This window comes from Cyprinodon tularosa, unplaced genomic scaffold (assembly GCF_016077235.1).
Source record: "Cyprinodon tularosa strain WSP-4 unplaced genomic scaffold, ASM1607723v1 ctg324, whole genome shotgun sequence".
Classification (NCBI taxonomy): Eukaryota; Metazoa; Chordata; class Actinopteri; order Cyprinodontiformes; family Cyprinodontidae; genus Cyprinodon; species Cyprinodon tularosa.
Window position 1 is genome coordinate 241,693 of NW_024039035.1, and position 11,982 is coordinate 253,674.

At 38.6% G+C, this 11,982-nt stretch overlaps 1 protein-coding gene across 1 annotated transcript in view; it reads left to right on the top strand.

The window, feature by feature from the left end:
- Window positions 1-3,817, top strand: part of dip2a (disco-interacting protein 2 homolog A) — a 102,768-nt gene extending 98,951 nt beyond the window's left edge. The window contains exons 34-38 of the mRNA XM_038293349.1: window positions 36-93; window positions 213-287; window positions 2,317-2,491; window positions 2,600-2,723; window positions 2,816-3,817. Coding sequence (XP_038149277.1) covers window positions 36-93; window positions 213-287; window positions 2,317-2,491; window positions 2,600-2,723; window positions 2,816-3,068 — 685 coding nt within the window. The 3' untranslated portion in view covers window positions 3,069-3,817. The remainder of the gene's footprint in view (window positions 1-35; window positions 94-212; window positions 288-2,316; window positions 2,492-2,599; window positions 2,724-2,815) is intronic.
- The last annotated feature ends 8,165 nt before the right edge of the window (window positions 3,818-11,982 follow it).

Consider the following 11,982-nt stretch of genomic DNA (forward strand, 5'->3'; position numbering starts at 1 on the left):
TCAATTACTTATTTGGTTCATGTTTACCTCTCCAGGGTCCGCCTAGTGGAGAGAGGATCCCCTCACAGTCTGCCCCTGATGGAGTCTGGGAAGGTAAAAATAAAGAAAAAAGGATATGTTCTAAAGAAAAAGAGACCATCTTTACGCTTTAGATATGATTCCTAATCAGTTGAAGCGTTGTTTAACTTGGACATGGCTTTCTGCTTGGGTAGATCCTTCCAGGAGTGAAAGTGGTCATTGCCAACACAGAGACCAAAGGACCTTTAGGAGACTCACATCTAGGAGAGGTATGTCTCTATACTACAATAAAAAAAGGACAGCAATAAACTTAGAGCTGTTAGAAAATACAATCATAAATGCCTAAATTAGAACAGGTTAGTCTGAATATTGGCATCGTTAGCAGTTAAATTAAATGAAGATTATTTCAGCCTATCACATGGATTTTGTATATTTTTCTCAGTGAATCAATTAATTTTATTCAAAATTTAAAACTGACTGTTTTTTTTTTTTAGATCCAGGTTATTTATTTAATTTTCTTGAACCCTTATTTTCAGTTTTCCATCTTTTGATTCACCGACTGTAAGGCACCTCTGTTTGTTTCTGTTTTATACCTGACTAACAGGTACAGATGAAGCCATCTTTTACATAGATTTTCCACTAAATATGTGTCAAATATCTCATTATTCTAACTACCCTGCAAAGTCCTTTTAGAGTTAGTTTGGTTAGATCTGCTGCATATTTTAGAAAAATCACTGGAAAAGTAGGGATTAGATGCAAAAACATCAAAAGTATAAAAAAATATATATACATGTAGAAATACTCAAAACACATATATTAGAAGAGGATATAAGATTTTGCATAATTTTTACCTATAAAAATGTATTATGTGGGTACATGCTTTTATTTACATATAGAAAGGGGAAATAGGGAGCGGAAAATGGCATTGGAGCACTGGGGAGTAGAAAATAAGAACAGTGGTGAATTAAACCCAAGTGATCAGCTGTATTTTCTACTTATTCAGATTAGAGACCTTGTTCAAAAACACTGTTCACCTTAAAGGATTGTTCTACTAACAGAAACTGAAACATCTCTGTCTGGATTTCACCCACTGCTGAAGAAACAGAGACTGCCTTTCTATTAAAAATATACAGATTTTAGCACAAAAAGGAAATTCACTGACAGACTATGTTTAAAACGGTTAAGAAATAATCTCTCTGTTCTCGTTAGTCTAAATAGAAATATGCATAAAATCAATTGAAGCTATTATTTTTAGTTAATTCATATTTTTGAGTAATTACATAACATTTTAAAAATAGTAAATCTATTTAAATCTCCTGCCTCAGAAAGATAATTACATCAAGTTAAAATAAAACATCCTCAAAGATAAAAGAGAAACACCACCTGTACATAAAAAATAAGATATTTTAACATCAGCGGTTGTATTTATTTGTTTATTTTTTGTCATGGCAGCAGAACTGAAATCTGAGTACCGTGCTGTACTGAGCAAATTTATTTTTCCAAGGGAGGATTTGTTGGCGAGAAGTCCCCCCTTAATTACCCAAAACTACTTTATTCATTAATTTTGTTACCAAATATACATGTGACCAATGCAGAACCTGACAGAGAGACAGAAGAAATAAAAGCAGTGGAAAGGAAAGAGATCCTTTGGACAAAAAGAGAAAAAAGTCAACAAAACCATACAACCAGCTACTATGTCTAAAAAACAAATTGTTCCTTGTTGGCAATCCAGGTGGAGAACCTATAGGAGCTCCTCCAAAAGGGCACAGGAAAAAACAAAAGAACAAACAAGCAACAAGAGCAACAGCAACAACACTGGTAGCGGTGACGTTAGTCAGCTTGTCAGACTTATGCAGCAGCCGTACAGAAGCTTATGGAGCATTATGTCCGCGTATCTGACTGTGTGAAAGAATGAGAACCTGCTATACAGGATTCAGCACAAAAAGGAAATTCCCTGACAGAGTTTTTTTTAAAAGGGTTAATAATAAATCTCTCTGTTCTCATTAGTCTAAATAGAAATGTTCATAAAAACAATTGAAGCTATTATTTTTAGATAATTCATTCAGAAAGATAATTACATCTACGGTAGTTAAAATAAAACCTGCTTAAACATAAAAGAGAAACGCCACATGTAAATAAAAAATAAAGATATTTTAACATTAGCTGTTGTATTTCATTATTTTTGAAAATATCAATAAAGGAGATATCATAAATTATGAGTGAGGTACCATGTTGAATCTAAAGCGTTCTCCAGGAGAACGCGCAATCTTTAACCTTACCATTGTTTATCTGTGACAGATCTGGGTTAGCAGTCCTCACAACGCCACAGGCTACTACACAGTTTATGGTGAAGAGGCGCTGCACGCCGACCACTTCAACACTAAGCTCAGCTTTGGAGACACCCAGACGGTTTGGGCAAGAACCGGTTATCTGGGCTTCTTGCGACGCACCGACCTCACTGACGCCAGCGGAGGTTAGTGTGATAAGTAATATTTTGAAATGTTTCACTATGGAAAGCTTAAAAGGGTTTATCTGTACTGTTACATCTGCTTTTCGACTTAATATTTCTTTGATGTGTCAGAGCGCCACGATGCTCTCTATGTGGTGGGGTCTCTTGATGAAACTCTGGAGCTGAGGGGGATGAGGTATCACCCCATCGACATTGAGACATCTGTTATCCGTGCTCATAAGAGCATAGCTGAATGGTGAGAATCCTGCAACAGCTCCAAATCCTGTTATTATAACCTCAGTATCTAACAGGGGGTGAACTGTTATCCGTCCCTACTCCTTCCTTCAGTGCCGTCTTCACATGGACCAACCTCCTGGTGGTGGTGGTGGAGCTGGAGGGATCCGAGCAAGAGGCCCTGGACCTGGTGGCCTTGGTTACAAACGTCGTCCTGGAAGAGCACTACCTAATTGTGGGAGTGGTGGTGGTGGTGGACCCCGGAGTGATTCCTATTAACTCCAGAGGGGAGAAGCAACGGATGCACCTCAGAGATGGATTCCTGGCCGACCAGCTGGACCCAATTTATGTGGCGTACAACATGTGAGGAGCTTTTCTGCAGGAGGATTAGCTCCTCTCCTGCTTTTTTAAAATCCCAATCCTGGTGACAGCAGGACAGAGATGCCTTGTGTGATGCATGGCCTTAATAGAGAGACTTTTGCCCTTTAGCACTCAAAGGAATGAAAAACCAAATGGATACACGACTTCCCAGCAGGTATAAGACTGATACAAACCTCACATCTGTTTCCAATGTGGACATCAGCAAAGATATTTTTAAAGGGCATTTTTCTTTCACTGATGTGAGTTTTGGATATATGACTTAGCTCCGGCCTCTTCAAACCCAGGTGCAGCACAGCAGGAGGATTTTAGTTTGATGCTTCAGAGTGCCAATAAATGTAATTTATTTTGTTAGCTTATAAAGGGTGAATGTTAAGCGTGAGCATGTGCCAGTGCACCAAACATGATGCAAAACATTGTTTTTAGAGCTTTGCGTGTTAGGTCCGATACTTTTCATGGAAAATCTGTATTTTATGAGCAGATCCTGACATTAAAGCGGTCCTCCTAATTTTAGTCCCCATGCCTTGATGAAGGAACACAAAGAATGTTAGTTGTGGTTTGCTGTTATAACACGATGTGAGTCAAACACACAGTTTTCTTGTCCTGGAGGGTTCACTCATTCCTCCGAACACATGCACACACACAGAAAAACAAGATTCTCAGCTATTTGAAAGGACAAACATCAAATTAACTAATTATTTATTTATTAAAATTACAGGTCGGGTCATTGTTATACACAGAAAACTTTTTGAAATTACATAATGAATATGAGGGAGGCTACAGCTGAGGTCCATATATAAACACATACTAATTAGTGACTTTTAAAGCACCAATATGCAACAGTTATTAGCTATTAATGGAGCTAATGATTTACTATGATTTTTAAACACTTTTATGTCTTAGAAAAACAGAAAACATGTTTTTGTTCTGACGAATTTGCATTTCAGCTATGACATTTAGATAGTAGGGTCAGAAACTAGCATAAACAACTATATGCACTTATCCATTCAGTTTTTCAACAATTGCTTCAGGCTGGATTAGGTGGTGTTACAGTTTGGGGGTATTTTCTTTTCTTACTTCTGGAATCATAAATCTTAAAGGAGCATATCTTAATTGCTACTGCCAAAGTATGACACTTACAGCATGTACATCCTTTTCTGGTTGCAGTATACCCCCATTTAGACAGCAGGCTCCGAAAGGATAACATGCCAGGTCACAAAGCTCCAGTCATCTCAAACTGGATTGAAAAAAATATTCAAATCATTTTAATCCTTCAGTCAGTCGATCTAATTAGAAGAGGAGATTCAAATGTGTGAATCTGCAGTTATTGAAAGCCCCTATCATCTAAATATGGACCAAAATCAGAGTGATGTATCAGGTGTCTTGTTGACTACATGCCACACAACTTTAAAGTAGTTCCGAAGGGGCATTTACACGCAAAAGTGCGTCTTGTGGGAGGAGAACATGTAAATATATTAATTTAGCACTCGCAAAGTAATTTATTAAACCCGAAAGCAATTTTGCTAACGGTATCTGACTCTATATTTAACACGTTTCAAAAGAAGGTGCAAATAGTCTGTATGCGTAATTGCGCACACATGGCAGCGGTTATTTTCGCAAGAAGGAGACATCAAAATGAAGCAAGGAGACGCAGAGAACGCATTTTTTCACTACGTGTGAATATTTTTGGAATGAACGCGGAAACGATCATCAAAACATATCGTTTATCCAGCATTGCCATTTTGGAGCTGTTGGGGGAACTCCGAATGGATTTGGAGCCAGCCACAAGGAGGACCCACGCAATACCAGATATCACAAAACTCCTTGCAACATTGAATCTCCCAATCTAGTTTTTCAGAAGTGCTGTCCGACATTCTAAATGCCATGTCGCCCTGACGCCCTAACGGAGAAACCAGACCTCCCCTCTGCGCCTGTGGAGCAACATGCCAATGCTGCGGGGATGCGTACGCGCACTAATCTCATCCACAGTCACTTCTTGTGAGCCATTTGGTATGTGCATTTTTCTACAGGCCAATAAATTTTTTTACTGCAGTGAAGTAGAAATTCAGCCACATACCACCTTAGGGAATAAATTTCTTAATGCACTAGTTTGTACAAACTACAAACTACTTTGCCGCAAACCACAAAACGTGCAAAACCATCATTTAAATAGGGCGTCTCCAACAGTTTTGCACCTGCCACCAGTTACGCAATCACTCTTGTTAAATCACCCGCAAACCATGGTTCAGCCCCTCGCGCAAAAGTCCAGTTTGCGAGCGCAAACTACTGCATGCAAAATTGGATCTTGATAAATCCGGCCCTAAGTGCGGATCTGTTTAAGTCAAACAATGGACTGAAATAGGATTATGATTGTTGATTTCTGTTAGCTGTGAGCTAAAGAATATAAATGAAGCCTTAAGTGTTTTTTAGGATGCCTGTTTCTATTCCAGCTCCATTTGACTGTGATAGAGAGGGAAAATTGGTATATTTACAGATATTTTTGGTTAACATGCACTTGATTAAAAACATAAGTCAATCTAAACAAACTCCATAAACATTTCTAGGATTCTTCTTTTTTTTTTTTTTTTAAATGTGCTGAAATCATTTCCAGAAGGTTTAGCCGAATTGCTAGCTGAATGAGAGTTTGACCTTTAAATGTACCATATAAAATAACTGTCCAGAATATCAGATCACCCTTTTATGGTTTCCCTTTTGTTTTGATTGTTTCTCCTTTAATTTGAAAAACCCTTCAGACACGAACTCCAGCCTTGTAAGTATGTAGAGATTTTTTGTAAATTATTTTTGATGAGGAGACAATAGGAGAGCCCAAATAAGACTAATTCTGCCATATCTGTGAATTTCTCGCTCACGTACCTTGTAAAGATGTTTTATGGTGGGGATGGACACTTCCAAGATGAGAGGAATAAAAGTCCAGCACAAAGAGAAGACATTGGTACTCTGAGACTGCAGGGATATTGCATAAATCAGAGCTACGTTTTTGTGGAGATGTACAGAAAGATACAAATGTTGAAGATGATGGTTGCTTGTCATTATTTTCATAACATGATTTGATAAAAATAAAACTTAAAAAAAATACTTTCTACAAAAGATGTGTTGTTTTTGCCCTCGAAACATGTCAGTTTGCTTCTCAGCAATGACCAGAATGATTGGTTTATGCTTAGATTAAAGGATCGCCTGAGATGGTCACAAAAGTTACAACTTTATCTGAAGGCCCGTGTCTGATGGTACCTATACACCAATGATCAAAAAGCCAGACTGTGATCGGCAGGTCCAGACATTTGACAAACTGCTGATCTGCTATGCATGATCACCTCAAAGTAAAAAAAAAAAAAAAAAAAAAAATGGCATTATATGCAAATTGCATAGGACTTGTAGATTTTTATAATGTGATTTAAAGTGATGTGGGTGTGATGTTCTCATAGACAATGGAGAACCATTTTTTTCCCCATAATAGTGGAAATTAGCCTTAAAAAAAAACAACAACAAAAAAAACACTGGGATGGCCTGTTTGATAACGATGAGCTCTAGCAATTTTTACTGTTTGCAAGCAGGAGAACATAACCTAGTCTCTGTGACATCCAGAGCTCTTTAAGGACATTTTTAGATCTCCATCAAACTACACATATACAGACTTTTACTTTACATGAACACACTGACCTTCAGGGTCCATACTAGCAATTATAAGCTGCTTTTCGGATTCTCAGTAGTGCATTTTTAAAAAATATCTGCCTGCTTCCTTAAAGCTACAGTGTGTAATAATTACAGGGATATACAGTCAGAAATGTAATATATTATACATAACTATGTTATTTTATCATCATCTACGAGCTCAGCCTCTTAACCTTAATATTTGCGTTGCCTTAGAATTCGTTATTTATAATTACATAGGAGCGGGTCTCGCAGCCATGGAGGCAGACATCTTTGCGCTACGGCAGCGCAGAGCCAACAAACTAGTGATTGCGAGATCGCCAAAATGTCACAACGATGTAGAAAAAATAACGGGTATATTTATTATCTTAAGTCTACATGAAATCTATACCCTACACAGACTAATGAAATACTATCTGTAAAATTATCTATGTAAACAAACCTCATCACTTGAGAAGGTAGGTGATGCGGACGTCGTGGAAGACATTTTGTCCCGTAATGCTCGCCGTACTGTTGGGGGGGGAGAAGCGGTGGGGGGGAGATGTTCATGTTGCTGCAGTCTGCAGTCTGACCGCTAGATGTCGCTAAAAGTTACACACTGTAGCTTTAAATGTATTGTGTTATGAATGTGAAAACAGAGGCTGTTGGGAGAGGAGATAGTAGTAAAGTGTCTTTGGGCAAAACTTCTTGCCCAATACCAACCATTGCCTCAATTCTCATTGTAACACATTTGAGGGGTTCATGAATCATTAGCTATGAAGACTAGTTTTTTTTTTATATATATATATATATATATATTAGTGCTGTCAATCGATTAAATTTTTTTAATCGCGATTAATCGCATCAATGCCTGAGTTAACTCGCGATTAATCGCATTTTAATCGCACATTTTTTTTCTGATTGAAAATCATTTAAATACTCTCGATGACATACAAAAAATACATACAGGCTAGGTTTGTGCCAATGTTCTTTTTTTTTAATGAAAACAGGTCACAGACACTGATTTATGCCATAGAAACATATGGCAAGAAGATGGGGAGGCATGTAGCAAAAATAACAAATATGTAGCCAAAAAAAAGGCCCTGAAAACAGGCTGATGTAAAATACAGTCTTTACAGTCAATACAGTCTTTTGAACAAAGACAAGCATTTTACCCTACTGCTATAAAATGTAGTAGAGTTAACATTAGATGTTAATTAACCAAGATAATAATGAACAATTTTCAATCAATACATCAAAATCAATAGACCGACATCACTAGATGGAGGCAGTCTATGCTCTAGAAAGTTACTTTTCAGCCTCTTAACAAAAATGAGAACACACACACGCACGCACACACACACACACACACACACACGACACTGACCTGTAGCGTACACAGACAGCAAGAGTGCCGTAGCAGATTCCATTTCACCTCAGTAATCTGTTTTCTCAGCGTATTTCAGGTTGCTACTAGGCACCAGACACTCAACTTGTTTGTTGGTGGTGGGGCTTAAAGAAAAGGCACTAGCGCTACCCCAGTGTATGAGCGTCTTTTTCCCTTGAGAGGCTCCGCTCTCGAAGCCTATGGAAAATGCATAGACTGGGGGAAAATAGCCCTGCCTTCTCGCAGGCTGCAGCGGGATGTACTTGGAAAATTGTACCATAAAACCACATAGCGTTAATCTCACGTTAAAAAAATTATCGCCGTTAAAATGGCCTCGCGCTAACGCGATAATAACGCGATAATTTTGACAGCACTAATATATATATATATATATATATATATATATATATATATATATATATATATAACAGAACAATGCAGAAATGATGCAGAAATGTCACTTAACACAAATAATTTAATTTTCAAACAAAACTAGAAAATATTATAAAAAAGTAAGGGGTTTATGTGATGATGAAGGAACACAATTATGTTTTTATGTCCAAATCAAGGCAAGGCAGGTTTATTTGTATAGCACAATTCAGTGCAAGGACAACTCAAAGTGCTTTATATGAATTAGATAATAAAATAGAACAAATAGCATAATAAAATCAAAGATGCAAACAACATCTGGAAAACAAAACAGTTGGGCCAAAGTCAAGGCTCAGAACAGAGAACCCAGTATTCAAGGCAAGACAGACAGATTACTCAAAATGTGTTTATTTAAAAAAGACTGATTGGCAGTGGCAGCTAGGCACAAACCTCCGCAGGAGGGAAACACAGGTTAAAGTTCAGTCTTGTCCCTGAGAAGGAAGTGGATTTCCGCAGAACAGCTGCAAACACGACTCTGTGAATGCTGCCCACAGAGTTCCAGATGCTGAAGCCTTGAAGACTGCAGAACTGGCAGGAGATCAGATCCAAGCAGAGAAAGGAAGGAAGGACAATCCAGAGGGGATCGTCCATGCAAGAAGATCAGAGATCAGAAGAGGTACTGAAGGGAAATCCAGGTCGATGTCAGGAAGCAGATCCAGGTTCAGTCCACAAGTAGAATCCAGCAGGTGTCCGAAGACGGGTCAGGCAAACAGATCAGAACAGGACCAGGCAGGCTCAGAGGACCGAAGGCAGAACAGGTCAGGATCGGGCAATCAGAACACAATCAGGTACCATAGAGAACTCTTACGAAAGGCTTGAATAATTTGGCAGTGATGACTGGGAGCAGGCATGTAAAATAGAGACTGGAGCAGGTGACGCAGATGAGCGGTGATGAGAAACTGGGTGGAGCTAGGCAGGTAAATTGAATGAACAATCAAGCAAGGCAAGATCATGACACCACAACCTTAAAGGTCAAATTGAAAGTAGTGCGTCTAAAGCAGTTTTATCCTGTGTGATGGTAGATTATTCTTTATTTTCTCTCTGTGGCTATACTAAGTCGCTCTAAAAATGCTCCAAGTAATTAAAATCAAGAGAGTTTTACAGTATGCTGGGCAGCTCTAGCTCCTCTAAAGCAGTCACGTGACAAAACCCAGCTGTGACGTCAGTGTAGTGAAAAGGTACTCAGGTGGGTGTATAGAACCACTACTTCACGCATTGTTAAAATCTGAAAGGATTGTTAAATCACCATTACAATGGTCTATTGTACTCCTGCCAATTGTATGAATGGCTTTGGATTGGGAAAAGGGATGTTTTATTATCCAAAGTAACTGGTTTTGTGTAAAATTTTGATCCGGAAATTAAATAGATTAGACAAAAATCACCCGGACAACCTGTGGCGCCGAAGCTGATAGTGCAAACTGTTTGAATCACATCCCGGGGGTTTCTTTTGTCATCAATCCTGGTCGCATAGCATCAGTTGGATTCAATATACCAAAATTGCAAGGGCTGGATTTCTCCTTTGTATAGTTTTAATAAAGTGTCTGATGGTTATAAAGCTGATTCAATTTATTTCAATATTTTTTTTTTTTGTAATTTAGTAATATTTCATTAAGTATCTTCTCTGAGCTACAGGGAGCCGGACTTCAGAACCAGACTGATGTGTTCTACTTTCTTAGCTCTAGTCAGTCATTTCTAGCTGTAGTAGCTGAAGCTGAAGCTCTGGATCTCTCCTTCTATTGTCCGAAGATTATTAACCTGAATTTCTGTTTGTATTCACTTGTAAAAAATTATGGTGCATCCACATATTGATCTGTTCTAAGCATCTAGTCAACTCTCTGATTGTTCGATAGTCGCCTACTGACTTTGTGGTATAAAGCTGTGTGTCATCTGCATAGTTATGGTAACTGATATTGTTGTTTGCAACAATCTGAGCAAAGGGGAGCATGTCGATATTTAAAAGAAGGGGCGCCAGAATGGAGCCTCGAGGAACCCCGCATGTAATTTTTCTGGTCTTGGATTTCAAGTTCCCTACTGACACATATGAGTTTCATGTCCCTCAGGTAGGATTTAAACTAGTTCATTGCTGTATGAGAAAGGCCGACCCAGTTTTCCAGACTCGCCAATAAAATCAAGTGATCAAAAGTATCAAACGCTGCACTGAGGTCCAATGCTAACAGCACAGTGGTCCTTCCAGAGTCTGGGATGGCTTCTCTTTTTCACAATGGTTCAATAATTACTGTCAGGGAAACACCTGACATAAGGGTTTATGATTTGAATGAAATCTGATTCTAAAACAGAAAAAAACCTTCTTCATAAAACCTGTGGGTAAAACTTCAAGACAGCAGGAAGAGGAGCTTAGCTGCTGAACAGTTTTAGCTGGAGACAGTACTGGAGTTGGCATTGTGAAAATCATCTAAAAACTGATAAAAAGTTTACACACCCTTAATATTGTGTATTGCCCCCTCCAACATAAATGACAGCTTGAAGTATGTTGGTAGTCGTGAATGAGGCTCTTTTTTTTTTTAGATGGTAAAGCTGCCCATTCTTCTTGGCAAAAAGCCTCCAGTTCGTGTTCATTCCTGGGCTGCCTTGCATGAACTATGCACAAGAGATCTCCTAATCTCCCAAAGGTGGTTAAACAATACTGAGCTCAGGAGACTGAGCTGGCTTCTCCAGAATCTTCATTTTGTTATGCTGTAGACAGTGATAGGTTAACTTGACTTGTGTTTTGGATCGCTGTCATGTTGGAACATTAAATTACGTCCCATTCACAGCTTCAGGGCTGATTATTGAAATTTTTACCAATAATATTTGCTGATAAAGTGCTACATTAATCTTTTCTTCAATTTTTACTAGGTTTTATGTGCCTCTGTAGTGCACACATCACTTAAACATCAGTTATGCATGGTGTTCAAATTTTCTTTCATCACTCCAAGTTACCTTGTTTCAGCAGTTTCGAAGCTTGCCTCTGTGATGTTTGGTGCATTGTAGGTGAGATACTTTGCAGCATTTGCGCAGTAATGACTTTCTTCTGGCGAGTCGACCAGAGCCTCCTTTTTGTGCATTTTGAAACAGCCACGCAATGGTTTTCAGAGTCTTGTATTTCAGTTTATTTTATTTGTGTGTATTTCTTTACATCTCAAACAATTTTCCTGTCAGTTGTGGCTGAAACTTCTATTAGTCACCCTAACCGTGGTTTGGCTTTAAAGCTACAGTGTGTAATTTTCAGCGACATCTAACGTCCAGACTGCAGACCGCAGCAACATGAACATCTCCCCCCCACCGCTTCTCCTCCCCAACAGTACGGCGAGCGTTACGGGACAAAATGTCTTCCACGACGTCCGCATCACCTACCTTCTCAAGTGATGAGGTTTGTTTACATAGATAATTTTACAGATAGTATTTCATTAGTCTGTGTGTTCAGTACCGTCTCAGTTCA